Source organism: Martes martes, assembly GCF_963455335.1.
Source record: "Martes martes genome assembly, chromosome: 1".
Lineage (NCBI taxonomy): Eukaryota > Metazoa > Chordata > Mammalia > Carnivora > Mustelidae > Martes > Martes martes.
The window spans coordinates 117,016,961-117,041,613 of record NC_137888.1 but is presented as its reverse complement, the minus strand read 5'-3'; the positions used below and the strand labels follow the sequence as shown (position 1 = coordinate 117,041,613).

Here is a 24,653-nt window from a genome sequence, read left to right as displayed (position 1 = left end):
TTTTCATTTTCATCATTTTATTGTCTCTTAATCAGGTGTTACAACATGCAGAATAAAAGAAACAACTTACTTCATTCCCTGACCATCTCTTATCACCACTGTCCACACTATTGAAACCTGAATCAAGGGCTCCATAAGGGCGACCTGAGTACAGTTCTTCATGGCTGCCAAAGAGAGACTCTAGTTGTTACTGGGTAGTTTGAGGTTTTAAAATTAACATTTAAAATAAATTAAATGCAATTTTACTAATAAACATCATGGCATTTATTGATTTAATTCATTTAGAATTAAATGTGCATTCTTTTGACTTTTTAATATTAAAAATTCCAAACTAAAATAAACAGTATAATGTATACCAGTATACTAATATAACAGCATTCATTCAGTTTTCAAAAATGTCAACAGTGCCATTCTTGTTTCATCTATGCTTCTAACCCATTTATCATGCCCCCCAGTGCTGGGCTTGAGCTCACTGCCCTGAGACAGAGACCTGAGCTGAAATCAAGAGTCGGACACTTAACCAAGTGACCACCCCTCAATTCCTTTTTTTTTTTTTAAAGAGAGAGAGAATGAGTGGGGAAGGGCAGAGGGAGGGAGGGAGAATTTTAAGCAGACTCCACACCCAGCATGGAACCCAACACAAGGCTCAATCTCATGACCCTGAGATTGTGACCTGAGCTGAAATCAAGAGTCAGACACTTAACTGACTGAACCATGCGGGCACCCCTCAATAGTGCTTTTTAAAGGTAAAATTCATCTACACTGAAATGTATACACCTTAGCTATATACTTGATAAATGAATTCATCTTTGTAATACACACTTCTCTCATGATGTAGGACATTTCTACTTTGCCTGAAAATCTCCACACATCCCTTTCCACAGTCAGTTCCCCTCATCATGCTATAGTGCGCACTTAAGAGATAACCACTCTTCTGATTTTTTCACATTAAATTAGTATGAAAGGCAAAATAACAATCCCCAAACATGTCTAAGATCTAACCCCTGGAACCTATAAATATGTTTCTTTACATGGCAAAGGGGAACTAAGGTTGAAAGTAAAAATAAGACTGCTAGTCAGTGATCTTAAAATATGGCAATTATTGTAAATTATCTGAATGGACACAATGTGATCAAAGGGGTCCTTAAAAGTGGAAGAGGAAAATGATGGCTTGAAGATGACTTTTGGTTAAAAGACAAGGAATGTGGACAGCTTCTCTCTAGTAGTTGAAAAATGCAAGGAAATGTATCCTACTCAGAGCCTACAGAAAAGAACAAAGCTCTGCCAGCATCTTGATTTTAGCCCAATGAGACCAAGACTTAGACTTGTGACCTAACAAAACCATAAGATAGTAAATTTGTGTTTAAAAATCTAAGTTTGTGGTAATTTGTTATGGCAGCAATGAAAAAGTAATACAATTAGTTTTGCTTATTGTGGAACTCAAAAAATAGAATCATATGTAATTTTTTTCTAATCTGGCTTTTTTTGTTCAGCACTTTGTTAGTGAAATTCTTGATGGTTTTAATACCTTCAAGTAGAATGGATAAATTATTTAAGTGTCGGCTTAATTTAAAAACAAAAACCAAAAAAACCTCCCAATCTGTTTTTGAAAGTAGCTGTACCATTTTGCATTCACACCAGCAATGCATCTGAGTTCCAGCTGCCAACACTTGTGTTGTCAGTCTTTCATCTCAGCTCTTCTGGTGAGTGAAAAGTGGTAACTCACTGTTGTTTTAATTAGTATTTTTCTGATGACTGATGATACTGAGTCTCATGTTGTGTGGGTGTTGACCACTCATTTTTCTTCTTTTTGTGAAAGGTCCATTCTTTTGCCCATTTCTAAATACACCAGTAATCTCAAAAATAGTCTGCTAAAAAACCAGCCACAAAACACCACATAATGCTTGATTTCATTTATATGAAACTCTAGAAAAAGTAAAACTGTACTGAGAGCAGATCAGTAGCTGCCTGGGGCTGAGTGAAGGGGAAAGGATTCATCTACCGTAAAGGGGCCCAGAGGTGATGGAAATGCTATCTGTCTTGATTGTGTTGGTAGTCTCAACTGCATCATTTACCAAAATTCACTGAACTGCACACTTAAAATAGATCAATGTTATGATCTGTACATTATATCTCAATAAAGCTGTTTAAAAACCTTCCAAATTCAGGACACTATATCATACTCAAAGGGTCTGTCCAACAAGAAGACCTAACAATCTTAAATATCTATGCCCCTAACATGGGAGCAGCCAACTATATAAACCAATTAATAACAAAATCAAAGAAATACATCGACAGTAATACAATAATAGCAGGGGACTTTAACACTCCCCTCACTGAAATGGACAGATCATCTAAGCAAAAGATCAACAAGGAAATAAAGGCCTTAAATGACACACTGGACCAGATGGACATCACAGATCTATTCAGAACATTCCATCCCAAAGCAACAGAATATACATTCTTCTCTAGTGCACATGGAACATTCTCCAGAATAGACCACATCCTGGGTCATAAATCAGGTCTCAATCGGTACCAAAAGATTGAGATCATTCCCTGCATATTTTCAGACCACAATGCTCTGAAGCTAGAACTCAATCACAAGAGGAAATTTGGAAAGAACGCAAATACATGGAGACTAAACAGCATCCTTCTAAAAAATAAATGGGTCAACCAGGAAATTAAAGAAGAATTGAAAAAATTCATGGAAACAAATGATAATGAAAACACAACGGTTCAAAATCTGTGGGACACAACAAAGGCAGTCCTGAGAGGAAAATAGATAGCGGTGCAAGCCTTTCTCAAGAAACAAGTAAGGTCTCAAATACACAACCTAACCCTACACCTAAAGGAGCTGGAGAGAGAACAACAAAGAAAGCCTAAACCCAGCAGGAGAAGAGAAATCATAAAGATCAGAGCAGAAATCAATGAAATAGAAACTAAAAAAACAATAGAACAAAACAAAACTAGGAGCTGGTTCTTTGAAAGAATTAATAAGATTGACAAACCCCTGGCCAGGCTTATCAAAAAGAAAAGAGAAAGGACCCAAATAAATAAAATCATGAATGAAAGAGGAGAGATCACAACCAACACCAAAGAAATACAAACAATTATAAGAACATACTACGAGCAACTCTACGCCAACAAATTTGACAATCTGGAAGAAATGGATACATTTCTAGAGACATATAAACTACCACAACTGAACCAGGAAGAAATAGATAACCTGAACAGACCCATAACCAGTAAGGAGATTGAAACAGTCATCAAAAATCTCCAAACAAACAAAAGTCCAGGACCAGACGGCTTCCCAGGGGAATTCTACCAAACATTTAAAGAAGAATTAATTCCTATTCTCCTGAAACTGTTCCAAAAAATAGAAATGGAAGGAAAACTTCCAAACTCATTCTATGAGGCCAGCATCACCTTGATCCCAAAACCAGACAAGGATCCCACCAAAAAAGAGAATTACAGACCAATATCCATTGATGAACACAGATGCGAAAATTCTCACCAAAATACTGGCCAATAGGATCCAACAGTACATTAAAAGGATTATTCACCACGACCAAGTGGGATTTATTCCAGGGCTGCAAGGTTGGTTCAACATCTGCAAATCCATCACTGTGATACAATACATTAATAAAAGAAAGAGTAAGAACCATATGATACTCTCAATAGATGCCGAAAAAGCATTTGACAAAGTGCAGCATCCCTTTCTGATTAAAACTCTTCAAAGTGTAGGGACAGAAGGCACATACCTCAATATTATCAAAGCCATCTATGAAAAACGCACTGCAAATATCATTCTCAATGGAGAAAAACTGAAAGCTTTTCCGCTAAGGTCAGGAACACGGCAGGGATGTCCGTTATCACCACTACTGTTCAACATAGTACCAGAAGTCCTAGCCTCAGCAATCAGACAACAAAAAGAAATTAAAGGCATCCAAATTGGCAAAGAAGAAGTCAAACTATCACTCTTTGCAGATGATATGATACTGTATGTGGAAAACCCAAAAGGCTCCACTCCAAAACTGCTAGAACTTATACAAGAATTCAGGAAAGTGTCAGGATATAAAGTCAATGCACAGAAATCAGTCGCATTTCTTTACACTAACAAGACAGAAGAAAGAGAAATTGAGGAGTCAGTCCCATTTACAATCGCACCCAAAACCATAAGATACCTAGGAATAAACCTAACCAAAGAGGCAAAGAATCTATACTCAGAAAACTCTAAAGTACTCATGAAAGAAATTGAGGAAGACACAAAGAAATGGAAAAATATTCCATGCTCATGGACTGGAAGAACAAATACTGTGAAAATGTCTATTCTACCTAAAGCAATCTACACATTTAATGCAATCCCTATCAAAATCCCATCCACTTTTTTTAAAGAAATAGAACAAATAATCCTAAAATTTATATGGAACCAGAAAAGACCTCGAATAGCCAAAGGAATATTGAAAAAGAAAGCCAAAGTCGGTGGCATCACAATTCCAGACTTCAAGCTCTATTACAAAGCTGTCATCATCAAGACAGTATGGTACTGGCACAAAAACAGACATATAGATCAATGGAACAGAACAGAGAGCCCAGAAATAGACCCTCAACTCTATGGTCAACTAATCTTCGACAAAGCAGGAAAGAATATCCAATGGAAAAAAGACAGCCTCTTCAACAAATGGTGCTGGGAAAATTGGACAGCCACATGCAGAAACATGAAATTGGACTACTTCCTTACACCACACACGAAAATAGACTCAAAATGGATGAAGGACCTCAATGTGAGAAAGGAATCTATCAAAATCCTTGAGGACAATGCAGGCAGCAACCTCTTCGACCTCAGCCGCAGCAACTTCTTCCTAGGAACATCGCCAAAGGCAACAGAAGCAAGGGCAAAAATGAACTATTGGGATTTCATCAAGATCAGAAACTTTTGCACAGCCAAGGAAACAGTGAACAAAACCAAAAGACAACTGACAGAATGGGAGAAGATATTTGCAAACGACATATCAGATAAAGGGCTAGTATCCAAAATCTATAAAGAGCTTATCAAACTCAATACCCAAAGAACAAATAATCCAGTCAAGAAATGGGCAGAGGACATGAACAGACATTTCTGCAAAGAAGACATCCAGATGGCCAACAGACACATGAAAAAATGCTCCACATCACTCGGCATCAGGGAAATACAAATCAAAACCACAATGAGATACCACCTCACACCAGTCAGAATGGCTAAAATTAACAAGTCAAGAAATGACAGATGCTGGCGAGGATGCGGAGAGAGGGGAACCCTCCTACACTGCTGGTGGGAATGCAAGCTGGTGCAACCACTCTGGAAAACAGTGTGGAGGTTCCTCAAAAAGCTGAAAATAGAGCTACCCTATGACCCAGCGATTGCACTACTGGGTATATATCCTAAAGATACAAACGTGGTGCTCCGAAGGGGCACGTGCACCCGAATGTTTATAGCAGCAATGTCCACAATAGCCAAACTGTGGAAAGAGCCTAGGTGTCCATCAACAGATGAATGGATAAAGAAGATGTGGTATATATACACAATGGAATATTATGCAGCCATCAAAAGAAATGAAATCTTGTCATTTGCGACGACATGGATGGAACTAGAGGGTATCATGCTTAGTGAAATAAGTCAATCGGAGAAAGACAAGTATCATATGATCTCTTTGATATGAGGAAGTGGAGATGCAATGCGGGGGGGTTGGGGGGAGCTAGGAAAAGAAAAAATGAAAAGATGGGATTGGGAGGGAGACAAACCATAAAAGACTCAATCTCACAAAACAGACTGAGGGTTGCTGGGGGAAGGGGGAACGGGAGAGGGTGGTGGGGAAATGGACACTGGGGAGGGTATGTGCTATGATGAGTGCTGTGAAATGTGTAAACCTGGCGATTCACAGACCTGTACCCCTGGGGATAAAAACACATTATATGTTTATTAAAAGAAAATAAAAAATAAAAACCTTCCAAATTCTTTTGTCAAAGGGGATGTCCCATTTTACAATTTTGCAAGCAGTGTATGAGAGAACTCATTGCTCCATATCCCCACTAAACATCTGGTGTTGTCAGTTTTTAGTCATTCTAGTAGGAGTGTAATAAAGTCTTGTGCCTTAATTTACATTTCCATGATGATTAATGATACTGAGCACTTTTCTGGGTGCTTACTAGTCATTTGTGTATGTTTGTTAAACATTTAATCAAGTCTTTTGTCCAATTTTTAATTGGGTTGTCTTTTTAGCATTAAGTTGCAGATACCCTTTATAGTTTGGCTACAAGTCCTCAGTCATATGCATGTGTCATATACATATATTGCAAAATTTTCTCCCAGTCTGTGGTTTGTGTATTCATTTTTTTAGTATTTTCTTTTCAAGAGAATATGCTTTTCATTTTGCTGAACTCTAATTTATCATGCTTTTTTTTTTAATGGTTATTGCTTTCTGTATCCTCAGAAATCGCTGCCTATCCCATGTCACAATGATATTCTTTTACACTTTCTTTGAAAAGTTTCATAGCTGTAGTTTTTGCTTATTCTTAAACATACTTTTAAAAGTTAGATGAATTAGAAATGTAAAACACGACAAGGCTTATTTTTAAAAAATGGTCTATTAGCATTTTATTTTATAGGCATGGGGTTGAAAAGCAACTTTCAAAAGTACAAATTTAAAATTATGTTCTTCTAGTACTGAATTTTGTATTCCGTATATTCTTACATAGTTCATGCACGTAACTTTAATTTTTGTAAAAGGAGGTTAACCATTTCTACTCACATGCCTTTATATAAATGAAAGCTTTATGTCAACTAAAAACAAAACAAAACAAATAAAAACCCTATGTGAACAAAAGACAGTCTTTGTAACTTATCACTTTATGGATAAAGATTTTACTTTGAATGTAGTAATTAATATATACATCTATTTGTCCAATGTACTAAATATGCTCTGATTATGAAGATCCAAAAATACAGGAACCTTCTGGCTATCTTCCTCATTTTCCCACCCTCCCCCATTGAGATAATTTAGCAAAAGAAAGTCTCTTAGCAGAATTCTAAAATTACTTTTCTAGCAGTGTCTGGATGGCTCAGTTGGAAGAACATGTGACTCTTGATCTCAGGGTCATGAGTCTGAGCCCCATGTTGGATGTAGAGATTACTTAAAAACAAACAAAAATTTACTTTTCTAAAAGAAAGTAGTTAATTTCTCCCAACTTTTTACTTTGGAAAAATTCGTATCTATACAAGAGTTAGGAGAGCAATACAATGAATATCCATTTGCCCTTCATCTATATTTCCTAATTGTTAGTAGTGAAGTAAAATTTATAGCGTCTATGTGATAGGTCTGCTTTTATGCTTAGTTTAGAGTCCAGATCTTACACATAGGTACTATTTATGTTTTATCACAGCAAAGTCAGGCCGAGGTACCCAATTTTAAAAGCTTTCTAATGAAATTATACATTAAGCCACACTTAAAAAATTCTGCAGCTGCAAAAAGATGTATGTATATTTCAAGATTTACTGAAAAGTATTTTAAAATATTATGCATTTTTTCCAAGTAAAGATTTTCCAATTTCTAGAGGACACTGTTCTATATAACGATTATTCTATCAAGTGGCCGACTGAGATAAGCCTAAATTTACTGTAGTATTTTTCAAGTGGGTAACATAAACAGAATTAATAGAATCTCTGCATTAGCTATCATTTCATTTATCTCCTTTATCTGTTACCTTTAGCTTCCCCACATACTCTCATTCAGAGTTTAAACTGATAAGATTAAAATGGGATATTACAAACCCCTGGTTTGTAATATTAAAATGGGATATTTACAAACTCCTGGGTTTGCTCAGGATTTTCTTGGTTTTAGAACTTCAAGTCCTGTGTCCCAGAAAAACCCTTAGCCACAAGCAAATCAGGACAGATGGTCACCCAATGAATAAATATGGCCTTCAGGAGGCCTGGCAGAGTTCTGCCAGCCAGGCTCTAGCTATGCCCTATCTGAAAGTCTAAACTCCTTAATAAACTACCTAGCATAACATGGACTCAGATGTGTAAGTGCCTTTTCTGTAGCAGGAACTTGAACTGCGAGTCAGTCAGTAGAGTGCAGTGAGGAGCATAAAACATGGCTATTTTCATAGTTTAACAGATCTGGACTGATGACATGGCACCATCATTTACTAGCTTTGTGACTTCAATTAACTTGCTTAACGTCTCTCAACTTGTTTCCTCGTAAGTTAAAGAAAAAAAAAAAGATTAATAACACCTACCTCACAGATTTGCTATAAAGACTGAGAAAATACAGGCTACGGATTTCCACAAATACTATTATGAAGGACTAAATAAAACTCATTATTATTGTTTCTATGAAAAATGTACCCTAAAGAGAGCATTTGCAGTTACAACAAGTCACTATACCTGCTTTATCTGGGTTTAGTTCACCAAACATTTACCGAATGTCACACAGTATTCTAGATGCTAAGAATACAAATATGAATAAAGGATGATCACTGCTTTCACAAGCTTGAGCTTGCTGGAGAGAATTAATTCTGTTACTCAGATTGCAGAAGCAGGACTTTTCTTACTAGTGGCTTAGTCTTTCCTCAGATTTGGTTCACTGACACACTACCATACATCAATATATTTAGTCTGTAATATATAGCTGGTCAGCAAAAAAGCATAGGTCACTACAGATGACTACTGAAAAAATACATGTGCCACCGTGTAAAACTTAAAAGTTATCACAACAGTGCAACTTGCTATAGGAGTTGGAAACATTTATATCTAGAAATAAATAAAACATTTGTGACCTTTATAAAATAACTTAAGGAAGACTGGTTGTAGCTTATTTATTATGCAAAAGTAATTAGAAAGTTACATGTAAGGAATGAAAGAAAGTACCACCTAATTTGCACTGAACACCTGAAGAGCTACAGGATTAAGAAAAATCCTCTTTAGCCAAGACAGGACTCTTGGGACTAAACTGGTTCTAGATCACCACAGATAGCTAGAAACTATAATGCCTAATATTTACATAGGACTTTATGGCCAGCCAAGCATTTTCAGAAACAGGTCATTCAATCCTAGAACTACTGTTAGGGTATAACCGGGGTAAATAAAGATCATGTTGAAGAAACTGAAGTCCAGAGAGGTTAACTGAACTGCCCAATAGTACAGACATTCTCACCCCATGGTGGCATTTTGAATAAAGATACTGCTAAGTACAATGCAATTTCATGAACCGTATCTCAGTAAAAAAGACATGAAGGTACAATATCCCATTCACCACTGCATGAGGAGTTGAAGGAAATGTTTTATTTATATTATATATAAAAATATTATCTAGGACATTCTGAAACAATTATAAATAATATAACATAACTCCAAAAAATGGGAAATACAGAATACAGATTAATCTAGTAAGCACGGTGAGGGATTACTATAGGGACTGGAAGACATCAGATCTATAATTACTAATTCCTTTGGAGAGACACAACATGTTTATGCTATTTAGACTTTCCATTTAGGATACATTTCTCCAAGGATTCAAGCCTTCTTTTTGTCTTAGCAAATACACACGTCTCTTGCCAGGCTTTTTTGAGAACTTTTATGGTTTGTTTTTTTTTTTTAAGATTTTATTTATTTATTTGACAGACAGAGATCACAAGTAGGCAGAGAGGCAGGCAGAGAGAGGAAGCAGGCTCCCCGCTGAGTAGAGAGCCCGATGTGGGGCTCGATCCCAGGACTCTGAGATCATGACCTGAGTCGAAGGCAGAGGCCCCAACCCACTGAGCCACCCAGGCGCCCCAAGAAGTTCTATGTTTTTAAAGTATTGTGATGAGGATTTCTATATTAAAAAAAAATTAGGCCAAGACCAATTACTTCTCAAGACTAAGGAGAGAATGACAGAAAAAAAACAGGCTCTGCAATTAGCACCACTGGCCTTAATCAAAGCTCATTATCCAAATAGGGGCTAATGCTTCCTCTTTAGTCTTTGGACATACCCTCACATACATGTCCCCAGTAGTCTTCATGAAATGCCTGACACTCAAATCTCAAAGGCAGCAGTAGCAGTTTCTGTTCCTACTCCTCTATTTCAGGAGAGGAAAACATTTTCTTAACAAAGATGATTAACTCCAAGGGGAAAAATCAATTAGTATAGATGTAAAATAAAAGCTACATTTTTTTTTAAAGATTTTATTTATTTATTTGACACAGAGAGAGAGAGAGAAAGTACAAGCAAAGGAACAGCAGGCAGAGGGAGAAGCAGGGTCCATGCTGAGCAAGGAGCCCAATGCAGGACTCAATCCCAGGACCTGAGCCAAAGGCAGACCCTTAACCGACTGAGCCACCCAAGTGTCCCTATGTTTATTTGCTTTATATCTTTCAAGAGCACAGGACTAGAACACATTTAATGAAAATTTTGAATAGAAAAAAACAAAATTTTTTCAACAAATAAGACAAGAGTTCTATATTATAAGCATTTACCAAGGTAAGAGGAAAAAGACTTGTAGAAAGAAAAGGATATAATGAATAGAGAAAATTTTAAAATTCCTGGCAATATAATGGTCTGGATCCCTTCATATTCTCTCCACTGTCAAAGTCCATTCTCCAAGAGAGGCCTAGAGTTAGCACAGAGTATACCAGATCTAATCCCTACCATCTGTCAAAACCTTTTATTTCTTAACCTTAAACATCACATACCTGCTTTTAGTCTTCTCAGAGTTAAAAGTGTTAGGACTGAGATGTTCTTGTAGAAATCTTTTACGGTGTGTATGCCATTGGTTAGTTTCTCCTTGTGTATTTGTATAAGTACACTAAAACTTGTATTACTGTATGCTTAAACCACCAGATTAGAACTAGTATTTTAAATACCCTTTATACTGTCTATGAAACTTTTCAATCTAACAGGCAGACCAAAAAAACCCCAGAATGTCATTACAAAGTTGTTCTGATAACTTTAAGCAGAGGAAAGTTAGGAGGTAAATAACATTTGTGTGACCAAACTCACTGTTTATTCCTTTAATAAATACTTGTTGAGTATCTACTGTGTGTGCCAAACACTCAGTTGAACTAAGGGATACAGTGGTGAAGAAAAAAGACATGGTCTGTGGCAAAGGGCAGAAGTCAAGTTCTTTTGGAGCAATACTTAATTTTCTTAAGAAATCAGGTTCTGGGGCACCTGGGTGGCTCAGTCAGTTAAGCATCTGCCTTTGGCTCAGGTCATGATCCCAGAGTCCTAGGATGGAGCTCTGTGTTGGGCTCCCTGCTCAGTGGAGAGTCTGCTTCTCCCTCTGCCTGCCCCCCCACCCCAGCTTGTGCTCGTTTTCTCACTCATTTCTCTCTAATAAATAAAATCTTAAAAAAAAAAATCAGGTTCTGTATTTTCAGATAGCTTGAAATTACTCCTTTATACCATAAGCACTTATTTAATTCTAACAATTTCTGATGAAAAAAATTTAAACTGTATTTAAAATTTAAACTTAATGCACATTTCCCTTTATTGGAAATGATATATCTAATATACCTTAGCATTTACATAATGAGCATCAATTATGGTACTGTGCTCTAACATGGCAATAACTTAAAATATTACTGAAATATGGAAGGTTCTTTGCATATATGCCTAATGGCATCAAGGCACTGTTTTTAGAGTGTTACTGCTTTTAAATATCTTGTTAAAATTATGAAATATGTCATATAGATAAAAATGAATAAAACAGACATAGCTTTTATTTTATTTTATTTTTTAAAGATTTTATTTATTTATTTGTCAGAGAGAGAGAGCACAGGCAGGCAGAGTGGCAGGCAGAGACAGGGAGAAGCAGGCTCCCCGCAGAGCAAGGAGCCCGACGCGGGACTTGATCCCAGGACGCTGGGATCACGACCCAAGCCGAAGGCAGCCGCTCAACCGACTGAGCCACCCAGGCATCCCCCAGACATAGCTTTTAAAACATTATGAGACGTTAATACCTTTAAAGCCCCCTTATGCCTCTTTCAGACTAAATCTTCCTTCCTCTCAGAGTTAACCACTAACTTGAATTTTTTGATAAGTGTCTGCTTTTTATAGTTTTATTTTTCCTTTCAAATTATTTTTTGTACTTTTAATATTTCTGCTTTTAGAAACTCTACCAAAAATAGAAATCTGTTGATCTGTTTTAGACTAGGATATTGAGAAGCCAGCTCATTAGGACTGTGCTCTTACGTAAAATGTGACAGGTTCTAAGAGAAGGCCAGAGGGGTTCTCTTTTGAATAAGGCCTATATGCATTATGGCACCTTCACTGAGACATCTATTTTGTCTGTTAAAAGGCCTTTTGAATTTATTTACTGCTGCTTAAGATTGTTCCAGATGGTTGGGAATGCCAAAGAGATAACCCTGTAATTCAGGTGTTATATAGCTGAAGGATTCATCAACTAAAAGATCCTGAAGTGACATTAATGGTCATCAAATCCAACCTCTCCACTCGCTAAAGAAAAAATGAACCCCCAAAAGTTTGAGTGACGTGTTTTAAGTCACAGAATTAACACAGAATTAAAAAAGAGCTAAGGGTGGCATTCAAGTCACTGAGACCAGTGGTTTTCAAGAAGGGACCCCTCAGCGGATATTTGGCAACATCTGGAGTCATTTTTGTTTGTCACACTGGGAAGGTGATACAGAAGCCAGGAATACTAATAAACATCTTCTGATGTATAGGACAGCTTCCCAAAACAGAGTTATCTTGCCCAAAATATCAACAGTTGTGAGGTGGAGAAACCCTAACTTAGAACTATACTTTGTCAGATCTCTGTAATCGACTGTTTACTTAATACAAACATTCTGAGAAAAGCAGTGTCAAAATAGGTTATTTCCCTTTAGTTAAACAAACATTCAGGCAGATTTAAGGGTCCAGTTTGATTCCCTATATAAGATGGACTACATTAAATAAAAAAAATAAAATATACTCACCAGGAGCCAAAACCCAAGGGTCTCCTATCATAATCTGGCAGATCTGGAGCAATCTTACATGCCTGTATGTTCAGGTACTTAAATATGTGAATTTTGCCTTTAATACATATCTAAAAAAAGTAACATATACATGCAACCAAATTATTACTCATCCGAAATGTAGGTGTCCCCTGTTAACAATCACAATCAGCTTTTTATTTATTATATATTAGAAACAGCAGGCATTTCTATCAACTACATATAGTGATATTAAAAATCAAACTCTCATTATAACATATTATTAGTTATTCTATGTGTTTAAGTGATAAATACAGATTTTTTGTTTTCTGGTCAAGAATAATTTTCAGTAACATATAAAATAAATAACTTATGATTATAAGCACTGAGAGAATACTAAACAAAATTATCACCCTGATTAGTTAGGCACAGTCAGGGATTTAAAGCATTGTACCCCACGGATTACACTGGCAACTTCTGCTTTTAGAAATTCAACAATCATGCACAATTATGTTTTGAATCCTACTTTCTGTAAGAGAGAAAAGCAGAATGATTAATTATTAAAATTCTATTTCTGTTGACAGAAGTCAAAATACAAATTCTTTAGGATTATGAGATCCTTCTATAGTTATGAAGTTTACTCATAAAGCTTTATAGTTGCCATCCACAGGCCTGAACAAGACCATCATCAACTATAGAGTTCAAATGCTACAGTGAAAAATATAGGCTGGCACGTGTTATGATGAGCAATGGGTGTTATATACAACGAATGAATCACTGAACACTGTATCAAAACTAATGATGTACTATATGTTGGCTAACTGAACATAATAAAAGAATAAATTAAATTAAATTCAAAAATATACAGGCTGGTAAATTTTTTCAGATTATGGGATGGCTGGAATCTATATGTAAAGTTACCTTATAATTGTTATTAAATATCCGTCACTGATAAACAAATGACCAAACTGACTAAATGAGGAACTTAATTAAGATTTTAGAAAATAAAAAGGTACAAAAACAATGGTCAGAAGAAACGCACTGATAATCTTTAATTCTGAAAACCAAGTATTTTTATGTGTCTCTCGTGTTTACATTGCCTACATGCAAATTTTACTAGAAAGAAATTAACTTAAATTATATTAGAGAAACTTCAAGAAGAACCCTTCAGCCTAAAAAAGTAAGTCAATTTAGTGAAAGCCGAAACACTTCTGGAAATATTACCTGCCCTTCATCCCATTTATTCAGGGCTTCTAAAGAATACATATGTGTGTGAGTTTATTTTAAAAGAACTTCATTTCCAACAAAAAGATAAGTGCACAGAACTTCAATTTGTAAATTCACCTTTTGTTGAAAAAGTTCCCAACATACTTCAGACCCACTAGAGTTTACCTGTGCAGGAGGAGACTGTAGTGGATTGTTATCTAGGGTGATCATCTGTAGATGCCTAAGGTTCCGATAACAAACAGGGATTGCTGTAATTTTATTGCAGGAGAAGTCTAATCGTATCAACGGCAGTTCTGCCAGCTCTGCAGGGTGATAAGAAGGAAATGAACAATTCATGATATTTCAAAACTAGACAATTTTTACAGGAGCTTCTAGTTAAATAATAACAAATTTAATGTATTTATCTCCTTTCTTAATAATGAACTGATATTGTAAAATGAAATCTAGTTGCTTACAGATGGGAATACTAGTGAAAAGCGCTCACAGAACTAGAGAAACCAGAGGCCTGATACCACAGAAACACAGGCATAACCAATGATAGTGTGTACAAAGAACAAGTTAAATGCCTAAGTTCCCAACCTCAACTCATGCAGCACAACCCCTCTCCAATCACCACAGGGGTCCATAAGTTATTCTCTAGTGAAACCGAATCAAAAGCCTTTGAATTCAGGAATCTCAGGCACAATGGAAAGTCAGGATGAGCTGCCAGTTGAAAATGGAGGATTTAAGAGGAGACTACGCACTGAAGAGACCTCAGCACTTTCCTACCCAACCCCATCCCATCCTTAGCTCTTGAATGCCTGTAGTCAGTCCCCTCTTATCTATGGGGGGATATGTTTCAAAAGCCCCAGCAATGCAGCAACTGCAGATAGTACCAAATCTGATATATACTATGATTTTTCCTATACATACATACCTGTATACATATACATGATAAAGTTTAATTTATGAATTAGGCATGGTAAGAAATTAACAACAATAACTAATAATAAAATAGAACAATTACAATAGTGTAATAAAGATTATGTGAATGTGGTCTCTCTGCTAGAAAAGGAGGGAGGAATTAGCCATAGGCACATTAAAAAACTAAGCAAAAACAAAACAAAACAAAAGGATGAAAACAGCAACAAAAATAAGATGTAGAAAAAAGAAATAAGATCAGAGTACATCAACTGAATTGGCAAGGAACATTTATATAGTTGTAGTAACATAAACAATAATACTTTGATCAAAAGTTGTGATAAAACTACACTGGGAAGATAGTAGGAGGGAAGTAAAGCTATGATCGTGATAGTGTGTAAGAAAGTTAAACCATCATTTATCAGATCGCCTGGATGGCTCAGTCAGTTAAGCATCTGCCTATGACTCAAGTCATGATCCCAGGGTCCTGGTATTGAGCCCCACATCAGGCTCCCTGCTTAGCAGGAGGCCTGACTGTCCCTCTCCCTCAGCCTGCCGCCCTGCCTACTTCTGTGCATTCTCTCTCTCTCTAATAAATAAATACAATCTTAAAAAATAAAAATAAAAATAAAAAAAATAAACAGTCATCTACCATAACAGGAGCTGACATAAATGTCAAGACTGATAAATCCAGTAAAGCTGTTAAAGCCCGCTGTTTAGAAATATGTCAGCAAATGCTAGTGGAAACAGTCAAAGGCAGAAAAGGTAGATGCTTCCAGACATTAAAACTGGGGAGGTGGAGGGGTGCCTGGTGGCTTAGTTGGTTAAAGGTCCAACTCTTGATTTCAGCTCAGGTCATGATCTCAGGGTCATGAGATCGAGTCATGTGGCAGCTCCACACTCAGCACTCAGCAGGGAGTCTACCTGAGATTTTCTTTCTCTCTCTCTCTCTCTCTCCCTCTTCCCCTCCTCCATGTGCACATGCAAGCACACTCTCTCTAATAAATAAAAAAACAACAACAATAACTGGGGAGGGAGATGGTTGAGGCAGCAGAATGCTATTATTGATTTTGAGCTTTTTATACTCAATTTTCTGAATGATATATTTTTATACTATTTTTATACTATTTTATACTATATATATTTTTATATTATTTGACTTTCTGAGCGATATATTACTTTATAACAATTAAAATTTAAAATCAAAATGGCAATAAGAGACATACGTCTTATCTACCAAACCACCAATTAATGAACATGAACTTACACACTAACATATGTAGCTACTGGAATAAAGTTTTCTTCCCATCTCAGTTTAGCTGAATATGCTGAGATTACAAGGTAAGCTTTAAAGTCATTTAAAATTATATGTGTGACTCACCATTTTCTTGTAACATATATTTAAATTTTGATAGAGAAATCAATTAGATGATAAAACTATTAGACTGTAACTGTCATTTAAAACCCTAAATTTTCATTTTCACTAAAATCCCAATGTTTTCATTAACTGACTTTGTATTAAGTCCATATTATTATATTAATAAGACTTTAAAGATCAATCACCATAAGTGGGTCCTGAGTAGAAGGGTAATCTTGGATAGAAATTTTGGGTTATGAGACTTATGGCATGATTTCGGTCAGTTCTGCTGGGGGCCTTCATTCATATTCCTGAGGGGATAGAAAGTAGACCCAGGAGGAAATGAGGAAGGGCTCTAAAAATAAAAGGTGTAGAGGTTATTGAGTGAGTAAGAGGAAAGTTATGCAGGATTTTGGCTAGTCTGACCACACTAAGTGTGTAAAAGTGGACTAAAAGGTCACTTACTGAGACAGTTTCACATCCAAAATGTCAAAGTCACACTTGTATGAACTAAAAATTTGTTAGAACTAAAAATCATACTGGATTAAACTGGTGTTAACATTTGGATTCCACAGTGAAGCAAAAGCTTCATTAGTTATTTCATTATTTACTATACAAGTCGATTTTTGTAGAAGAACCTAGAGCATCATAGTCATGAAAATACCTTCTAAAGGACAAAGGTAAGGGAAAGTGGATGGGAGTACAGATGACACAGGAGTTTCCAGGAGCTTATCACTACTTTCGCTGGATATTCATTGCTCTCATTTATATATGAAATTCTCCTTAATAAAATTAAAGAAATATATACTCTGATCTAAGTTCTCCCCATTTTTCATTTCTTTTTATGGCTTCTTTCATGAATTCATATTTTGAAGGATTGATAAATTATTCTTAATTTGTTTAATCATTTTTTTTTAAAAGATTTTATTTATTTATTTGACAGACAGAGATCACAATTAGGCAGAGAGTCAGGCAGAGAGAGAGGGGGAAGCAGGCTCCCTGCTGAGCAGAGAGCCCGATGTGGGGCTCGATCCCAGGACCCTGAGATCATGACCTGAGCCGAAGGCAGAGGCTTTAACCCACTGAGCCACCCAGGTGCCCCTGTTTAATCATTTTTATCACTTAGATACATATACCAGAGCCTATAGTAAGCCTAAGAGAACCAGCCTCCCAGTGCAGTCTCTCACTGCATTCATTATTCATTCTACACATCACCTCATTAATCAGCCACAACCATTAATTAGCCTCTATCTGAACATTTCCAGGGAAGAATAAGTTCAAGTTAAGTTTATTTTAAGTCAGTGCAAATTGCAGGAATATTTTTCATTACACTAAACTATTTCCTCATCAAAAACATGATCTATTTCTCCCAATAGCTGCAAGTACTAAAACTTTCAGGGACCCTACCTTGCATTATTAATTAACTCTGACACGATCTAAAAATACAATCACTGGTTAATAGTTATTGGAGTTTTTCACTGAAGACTCTAACTTTAAAATCTATAAGGAAACAAAAAACATATAGTAGCTGAACTACTGTATCTCAAATGTTGCCTATAAGTCGTATACATTTTTGTCTTGTACCTATCAGTTTGAGAGATCTTCAAAATAAAAAAACAAGTAATAACAAAACAATTATTTCAGTTTCTTACCTTCAGGCAAACGTACTAAGTGGTTTCTTCTTACATTAAGGTCTCTCAAGGCCTCCAAATTACCAATTTGGGAAGGTATTGTTTGAATTTCATTGCAGCTCACATCCTATCTCAAAAAGATACAAGGTAAAGAGTTGTTCTAATATTACAAATTTGTCCACTTTAAACCATGTGTAAAATGAGGTTTGATAAGGTAATACCTATGATCTGTCTTAATTGTAAAAAAAAAAAAAAAGAAAGATAAAAAGATTCTGTGTCCCCTTGTTAATTCTAAAAACATAGAGGCTTCTGACTGATTTTACACATTTTATATGGATCTACACTAATTTTATGAGCAGAACAAAAATTAAATGACAAGATATGGACAGAAGGCCTATGATCAAATCAAATGAAAATTCTAGTGAAAAGGTAAATTAGAAAAAAGTATAACAACAGATCTATTTAGGACAATATTTTATAAGTGTTCTAATGAAATTAGAAGAAAAAACAAAACAATAATAAAAATTATAATGATAAAATTAATTGAAAGGAACTCCTATTTTCAAAAATACCAGTTCACCTGCTCAAGAATGTAAAATAAAAATGCACTGAAGAGGGGTGTGTGGGTGGCTCAGTTGGGTGAGCAATTGCCTTTGGCTTAGGTCATGATCCTGGAGTCCTGGGATTGAGTCCCGCATCAGTCTCCCTGCTCAGCAGGGAATCTGCTTCTCCCTCTGCCCCTTCCCCTCCCATGCTCCTTCTTTCTCAAATAAATAAATCTTTTAAAAAATGCATTGAAGACAACTCAAAAAATTCTTTATCAAACTGAAAGTGAGGGAAAAAATACTGAAGTACACATAACTCATAGGCCATGGAAAAAATAGACACTGCATTATTGGCATCTGATCAAGCTGGTACCAACACAAGTATTATGTGGGCCTTCTGGTATATCGGTCAACATCTTGATTCCACTAGTTCTGAGAAGAGGCTGACTACAGATTCTAAGACTGACAAATTCAGAATTCCCTAATTCTGAGACCAGCCAGAAAAATGTATAACATTTTTCCATGTATAACAGCAGGAAGTTGTCTAGGTTAATAAAAGCTCCAAGATGCCACATTAACACTTAGAACTCCTTTAGGATATGAGTAAAAAAACAATATTAGGGGCGCCTGAGTGGCTCAGTGGGTTAAAGCCTCTGCCTTCGGCTCAGGTCATGATCCCAGGGTCCTGGGATCGAGCCCCGCATCGGGCTCTCTGCTCAGCAGGGAGCCTGCTTCCTCCTCTCTGCCTGCCTTTCTGCCTGCCTCTCTGCCGACTTGTGATCTCTGTCTGTCAAATAAATAAAATAAATAAAATCTTTAAAAAAAAAAAAACAATATTAATAGACTTACTATTTGAAAAGACCACTTACCAAAACTTCAATAATCTTCAAACATTATTTTTACATTTTCCCATAATACTCTTAGAGAAAATATTACTTTACTTTTCCTACCAATTAATGACTGAAGTAGAATCAGTAGCTATACTTTTTAGTCCAATGCTCTGGGCATCAAAGTTAAAAGGAAGAGAAGTTGAATGGATAGGGAAAACTGAACCTGAGCCAGAAGGTAATAGTAATTTATAATATTTCTCTTGGAAAATGTGTATCTTGAAAGACTAAAGTTTACTTTCACTTAAAAATGAAGGGAAGGGTGGCTCAATCAGTTAAGCCTCTGCCTTCAGCCCCGCATGGGACTCCCCGCTTGGTGGGAAGTCTGCTTGTCCCTCTGCTTCTGCCCTTCCCCGTGCTTGTGCTTTCTCTTACTCTCTTGCTCTAATAAATGGATAAAATCTTTAAGGGAAAAAAAAAAAAAAAAAAACCAATGAAGAGAAATAGCGGCACCTGGCTGGCTCAGTTGGAGAAGCATGTGACTCTTGATCTTGGGGTCTTTAGTTTAAACCTCATGTTGGCTACAGAGACTACTTAAATAAATAAACTTAAAAAAAAAAGCGAAATAAAGGAAAAAAGCAATAAGGATGTTGTGAAAATATGTTCTATCAAGTAGAAATCAGGAGCTTTGGGATTATTAATTCCCACTCTGGGGCGCCTGGGTGGCTCAGCTGGTTAAGCGACTCCCTTCGGCTCAGGTCATGATCCTGGAGTCCCTGGATCAAGTCCTGCATCGGGTTCCCTGCTTGGGAGAAAGTCTGCTTCTCTCTCTGACCCTCCCTCTTCTCATATTCTCTCTCTCTCAAATTAAAAAAAAAATAATAGTAATTCTCATTCTGGCACAAACTATACGACTAAGGGTATCGATTTACCTCTTCTGTAGAAAGCTAAAGGCTCCTTCTACAAGATATAGCTTAGGTATTTATGATTCAATAAGCAGACACAGAAAGTTCTGGTTTGAAAAATCAGCATCTGAATCACAAGTAAAATTTACTGTTAGTTCATGTTAATAACCCAAGCTCTGAAGAAATGCCAACAAACCTGTATTTAGACTTTATTTCCTAGATCTTATTGTCTCTAAATAAATAGTGGTTTAGTATTTAGACTCCATATTTAATATATTTATGTATTTTTACATGTGACCTTTTATATTCATAATCCACCTGAAAAAAAGAGAGAGCTAATGTGTGGTCCAGTTAAATTACATGTGTATTTTTGTTTATGGTGTCTATTTTTGTTAATAAACCTACATGAAACTATCCTTCCAAATCTCAATGGATATAATTGTATTTGACCATTTCAGAAATATAAAACATGGGCTCTGAAGTTAAGATAGGTTGATTTCAAATTCTATTTCGGTTATGGAACCTTGGGCAAGTTACTTCACCTACCTAAGTGCTACTTTCCTCGGCTGTAATATGATGATGATTATAATACCTAATTCATAATGTTACTGTGGTGTTTAATGGGAAAAGTCCCATTCCCATGCCCAGAACATAAGTACTAAAGAGTAACAAGGAGTAGTAAATGAAAGTCAAGCTTCTCAGAAACCATAAAGCAGTAAAGAATAGCTTACTTTGTAGAAGGAGAAAGGTGCTAGAGATAGCATGTAAGACAAAAAAAATAAGCCTGATCTTTGTAGTGCCCACTCCCCTGTAGGGGCTAACCAAAAATCAGAACAATGACACTATTAAGATTTTGAAAAATTCAAATGCATTATTAACTTATATCTCAAAAGTTTAGTAACATGAAAATCAATGAATACTGGTTAAAATTTAATTCTAATGACTTTCTCCCAGTCCACGTAGGTCTACTAGACTTGCACTTTAAGTACTTTAACTCTGTCCTGAAGCACTTCAGTACTGATCAACCAGCAAAACTTCACTATTCATATCTGAAGAAAACTAAACAACACACCTTCATAATGGAATGGGTCTTTATCACATGACAGATTATGGTATGACTATGGATATACATCCATGTGGGACAGTGAAAAAGTAAAACATTAACTTACAAGTTCTGTTAAATGTCTGAGATGTCCAATTTCCTCTGGAAGTGACACCAATTTGTTATTACTAGCAATTAAGACTTTCAGTGGTAAATTACACAAGTGCACTGGTAACGTTGACAGTTGGTTCCGACTAAATGGATAAGTAGAAAAAGAGAGGAGTAAGAACCCACCACTCAAGAAAGAAATTTCCATCTTTCCTATTCTACACTCAGTAAAGTGACAAACCTAAGTCTTGGAAGGAACAAACAGGATATTAGATTTGGATTCTGGCCTCCATTTCCTCACGTTATCACCTTTGTGATTTTAAGCACAGCATTATTCGCTTTTTACACAGATTCCTCATGTGTAAATTGAGGATCTTAACACCTCTTCTACCTATCCTACAGGACCCTGTACCATAAAACTCCTTTGTAAATCATGATGTGCTATATAAACACAACATATATCATTTATTTAAATTACTGTTATGAATGATAAAGTGATTTAAAAATACGGTAGATGACTGTTATCCTCTCCTGTCTTCCAAACAAGAGTTATAAACATAAAAGTAGTTGTATCTACTTCCCTCACCATTATATACATTATAATCAAATGTATATAAATGATCCAAATATAGTACTACGGAAAACAAGTGACAGGCTGTGATTTCAAATATGTCACACCAGCTGAAGTATAGGTATAGAAATCTTTTACGGGGCACTTGGGTGGCTCAGTTGGTTAAGCAACTGCCTTTGGCTAAGGTCATGATCCTGGAGTCCCGGGATCGAGTCCCACATCGGGCTCCCAGCTCCAAGGGGAGTCCGTTTCTTCCTCTGACCTTCTCCCCTCTCATGCTCTCTCTCACTCTCTTTCTCTCAAATAAATAAATAAAATCTTTTTTAAAAAATCTTTTATATATATAAAAATATGCGAAATCAGTACTGAAAGTACACATCTATCATTAGGATAAAAATAAGTTAAAATTTTACTTATATAGATTTAACCTTTTCATCTCTAGGGTCAGTTCACCCCATTTCCAAGACCTTTTGTTGATTTGACTAATATAGATCATGAGCCTTTAAAACTTTTTCAATCAATAATTCTATTCTGGGATGCCTGGGTACCTCAGTCAGTTAAGCATCTGCCTTTGGCACAGGTCATGATCCTGGGGCCCTGGGATCAAGCGCAGGGAGCCTGCTTCTCCCTCTCCTCCCCACTTATGCTCTTTCTCACTATCTCTGTTGTTGTCTCTCTCTCAAATAAAATCTTAGTAATAATAATAATAATAATTACAACAATTCTATTCCTAGACATTTATCTTAAGGAAAGAGAAAGATAAACATTTACATACAAGAGTCTCTGCCAGTATTACTTTTATCATGGCAAAAACCTGAAATAAACTAAATATCTGAGAGGGAAAATGAGTTTTAGAAGTATATAAACTATAGAATAAAATCTTTACATATAAAAATATTTCCAAAGAGTATATCATGCCAAGGGGAAAAATCTCATTTAGAAATCTGATTGAAAGCCTAGAGAAAAAGGAAAACATCACCTATAATTATAACTCAGATACAACATTTTGATGAATTTTCTTTATATTTTTCTACATTTGCTCATTTTTTTCCAGTGAACATTTATAACTTTTATAACCAAAAAAATAGTGAAAGAAGTCTTCCAAGATATGAAAAAATAGAAAGGAGTTAAATAAATGCATTTACACATTCAGAACTTAGTACACAAAAATGCAAAATCACAAGAATGAAAGCACTTTCAGATTTATTCTCATTTGATAAAGCTTATTTGAAAATGTAATTGAAGAATCACTACAAGACTACTGCAAGCCTATCAGGCCAATGACCCTTACAGTTTGTTAATTATTGCAAAGCTAAAGGCAAAGGGAGAAAACTAGAAGCACATAGGAAATATTGTTAATTCAGCCTAAGAATGAATATGAATAGATAATGTAAATATGAATAGATAATGTAAATTTCAGTGATTCTGCAGATATGAATAGATAATGTAAATTTCAGTGAAAGGGAAGAGAGAACTGAAAATACCATACAAAACTGAAAATTAAAAAAAAAGAAAGAAACAGCATCCTTACCTAATATTTAAGAATGTTAGAGCTTGTAGGTTTAGAATTGCCTCTGGTATATACCGAATACAATTTTGGTATAAGTTGAGATTCTCGAGAGAAACAAAATGACATGCTTCTATGGGAATCTCTGAGAGACGATTTCGTGACAGATCTGAAAGAAAAAATAAATTAAGTTTTAAGGTCAAACATTAGAACTCATTTTACCAAAATGTTAGATAAATAAGCAGGTTTCATGATTGTCTGAATTCCCAAGAGTTTCCATCATGAAGAATGGTCCAGAGTAAACATTCAAATATTTATTACTCAATTGAAAAAAACATTTTAACATACTCCCCTCCATCTTTTTGCTGGGAAATACTGATTCCTTCTGAGTCCCCACATATACTTAAAAAATAAAACCAGTATTTTTTGCAAGTAACACAAATTCTAAGGCGTATCTGTCTACAATTACACCAAAGATCATACTAAGTATCAAATATCCTAGGAAACAAATAGATCCTAAAAACCACCTTCCCCAAAGCACAGACAACATTCTGGGATTTAAAAAAAAAACCAAACAAACCACAAAACTTAAAAAAAAAATACTGCCCCCCCCTTTAAGATTTTTTTATTTATTCATTTGAGAGAGACAGAACAAGCAAGAGCATGAGTAAGGGAGACGGTCAGAGGGAGAGGGAGAAGCACACTCCCTGCTGAGCTGGGTGCCTGACATGGGCCTCAAACCCAGGAACCCTGGATCATGATCTGAGCTGAAGGCAGATGGTTAACTGACTGAGCGATCCAGGTGCCCCATTATACTGCCCCTTTCTTTACCGTCAACGCTTATCAGGGTCATGTCAAAAGGAGTCAGGAACCATTCTGCTTCTAGGCCAAAGATGAGACAAATCTCAGCTTCAGTGGAGATAATAACTGCATTGCAAAGGACTCAAATGTATCACATACGTTGAATTATATTAGTTTATAATGACATCTCCCCATTTCCCCCAAAAGATGATAGAGAACCCATTCATTATCTCATAAACTGATAAAGTAAGGGGAAAACATTTAACTTGCCCTTCCTACT

At 36.0% G+C, this 24,653-nt stretch overlaps 1 protein-coding gene across 5 annotated transcripts in view; it reads right to left on the bottom strand.

The window, feature by feature from the left end:
* Positions 1 to 24,653, bottom strand: part of LRCH3 (leucine rich repeats and calponin homology domain containing 3) — a 118,893-nt gene that overhangs the window by 48,328 nt on the left and 45,912 nt on the right. For all 5 annotated transcript variants that reach the window (XM_080796217.1, XM_080796218.1, XM_080796220.1 and 2 more), the window contains exons 2-7: positions 23,597 to 23,741; positions 21,514 to 21,640; positions 18,089 to 18,194; positions 14,345 to 14,481; positions 12,956 to 13,065; positions 71 to 164 (exon numbers count right to left, since the gene is read on the bottom strand). In XM_080796217.1, the coding sequence (XP_080652343.1) occupies positions 71 to 164; positions 12,956 to 13,065; positions 14,345 to 14,481; positions 18,089 to 18,194; positions 21,514 to 21,640; positions 23,597 to 23,741 (719 nt within the window). The remainder of the gene's footprint in view (positions 1 to 70; positions 165 to 12,955; positions 13,066 to 14,344; positions 14,482 to 18,088; positions 18,195 to 21,513; positions 21,641 to 23,596; positions 23,742 to 24,653) is intronic.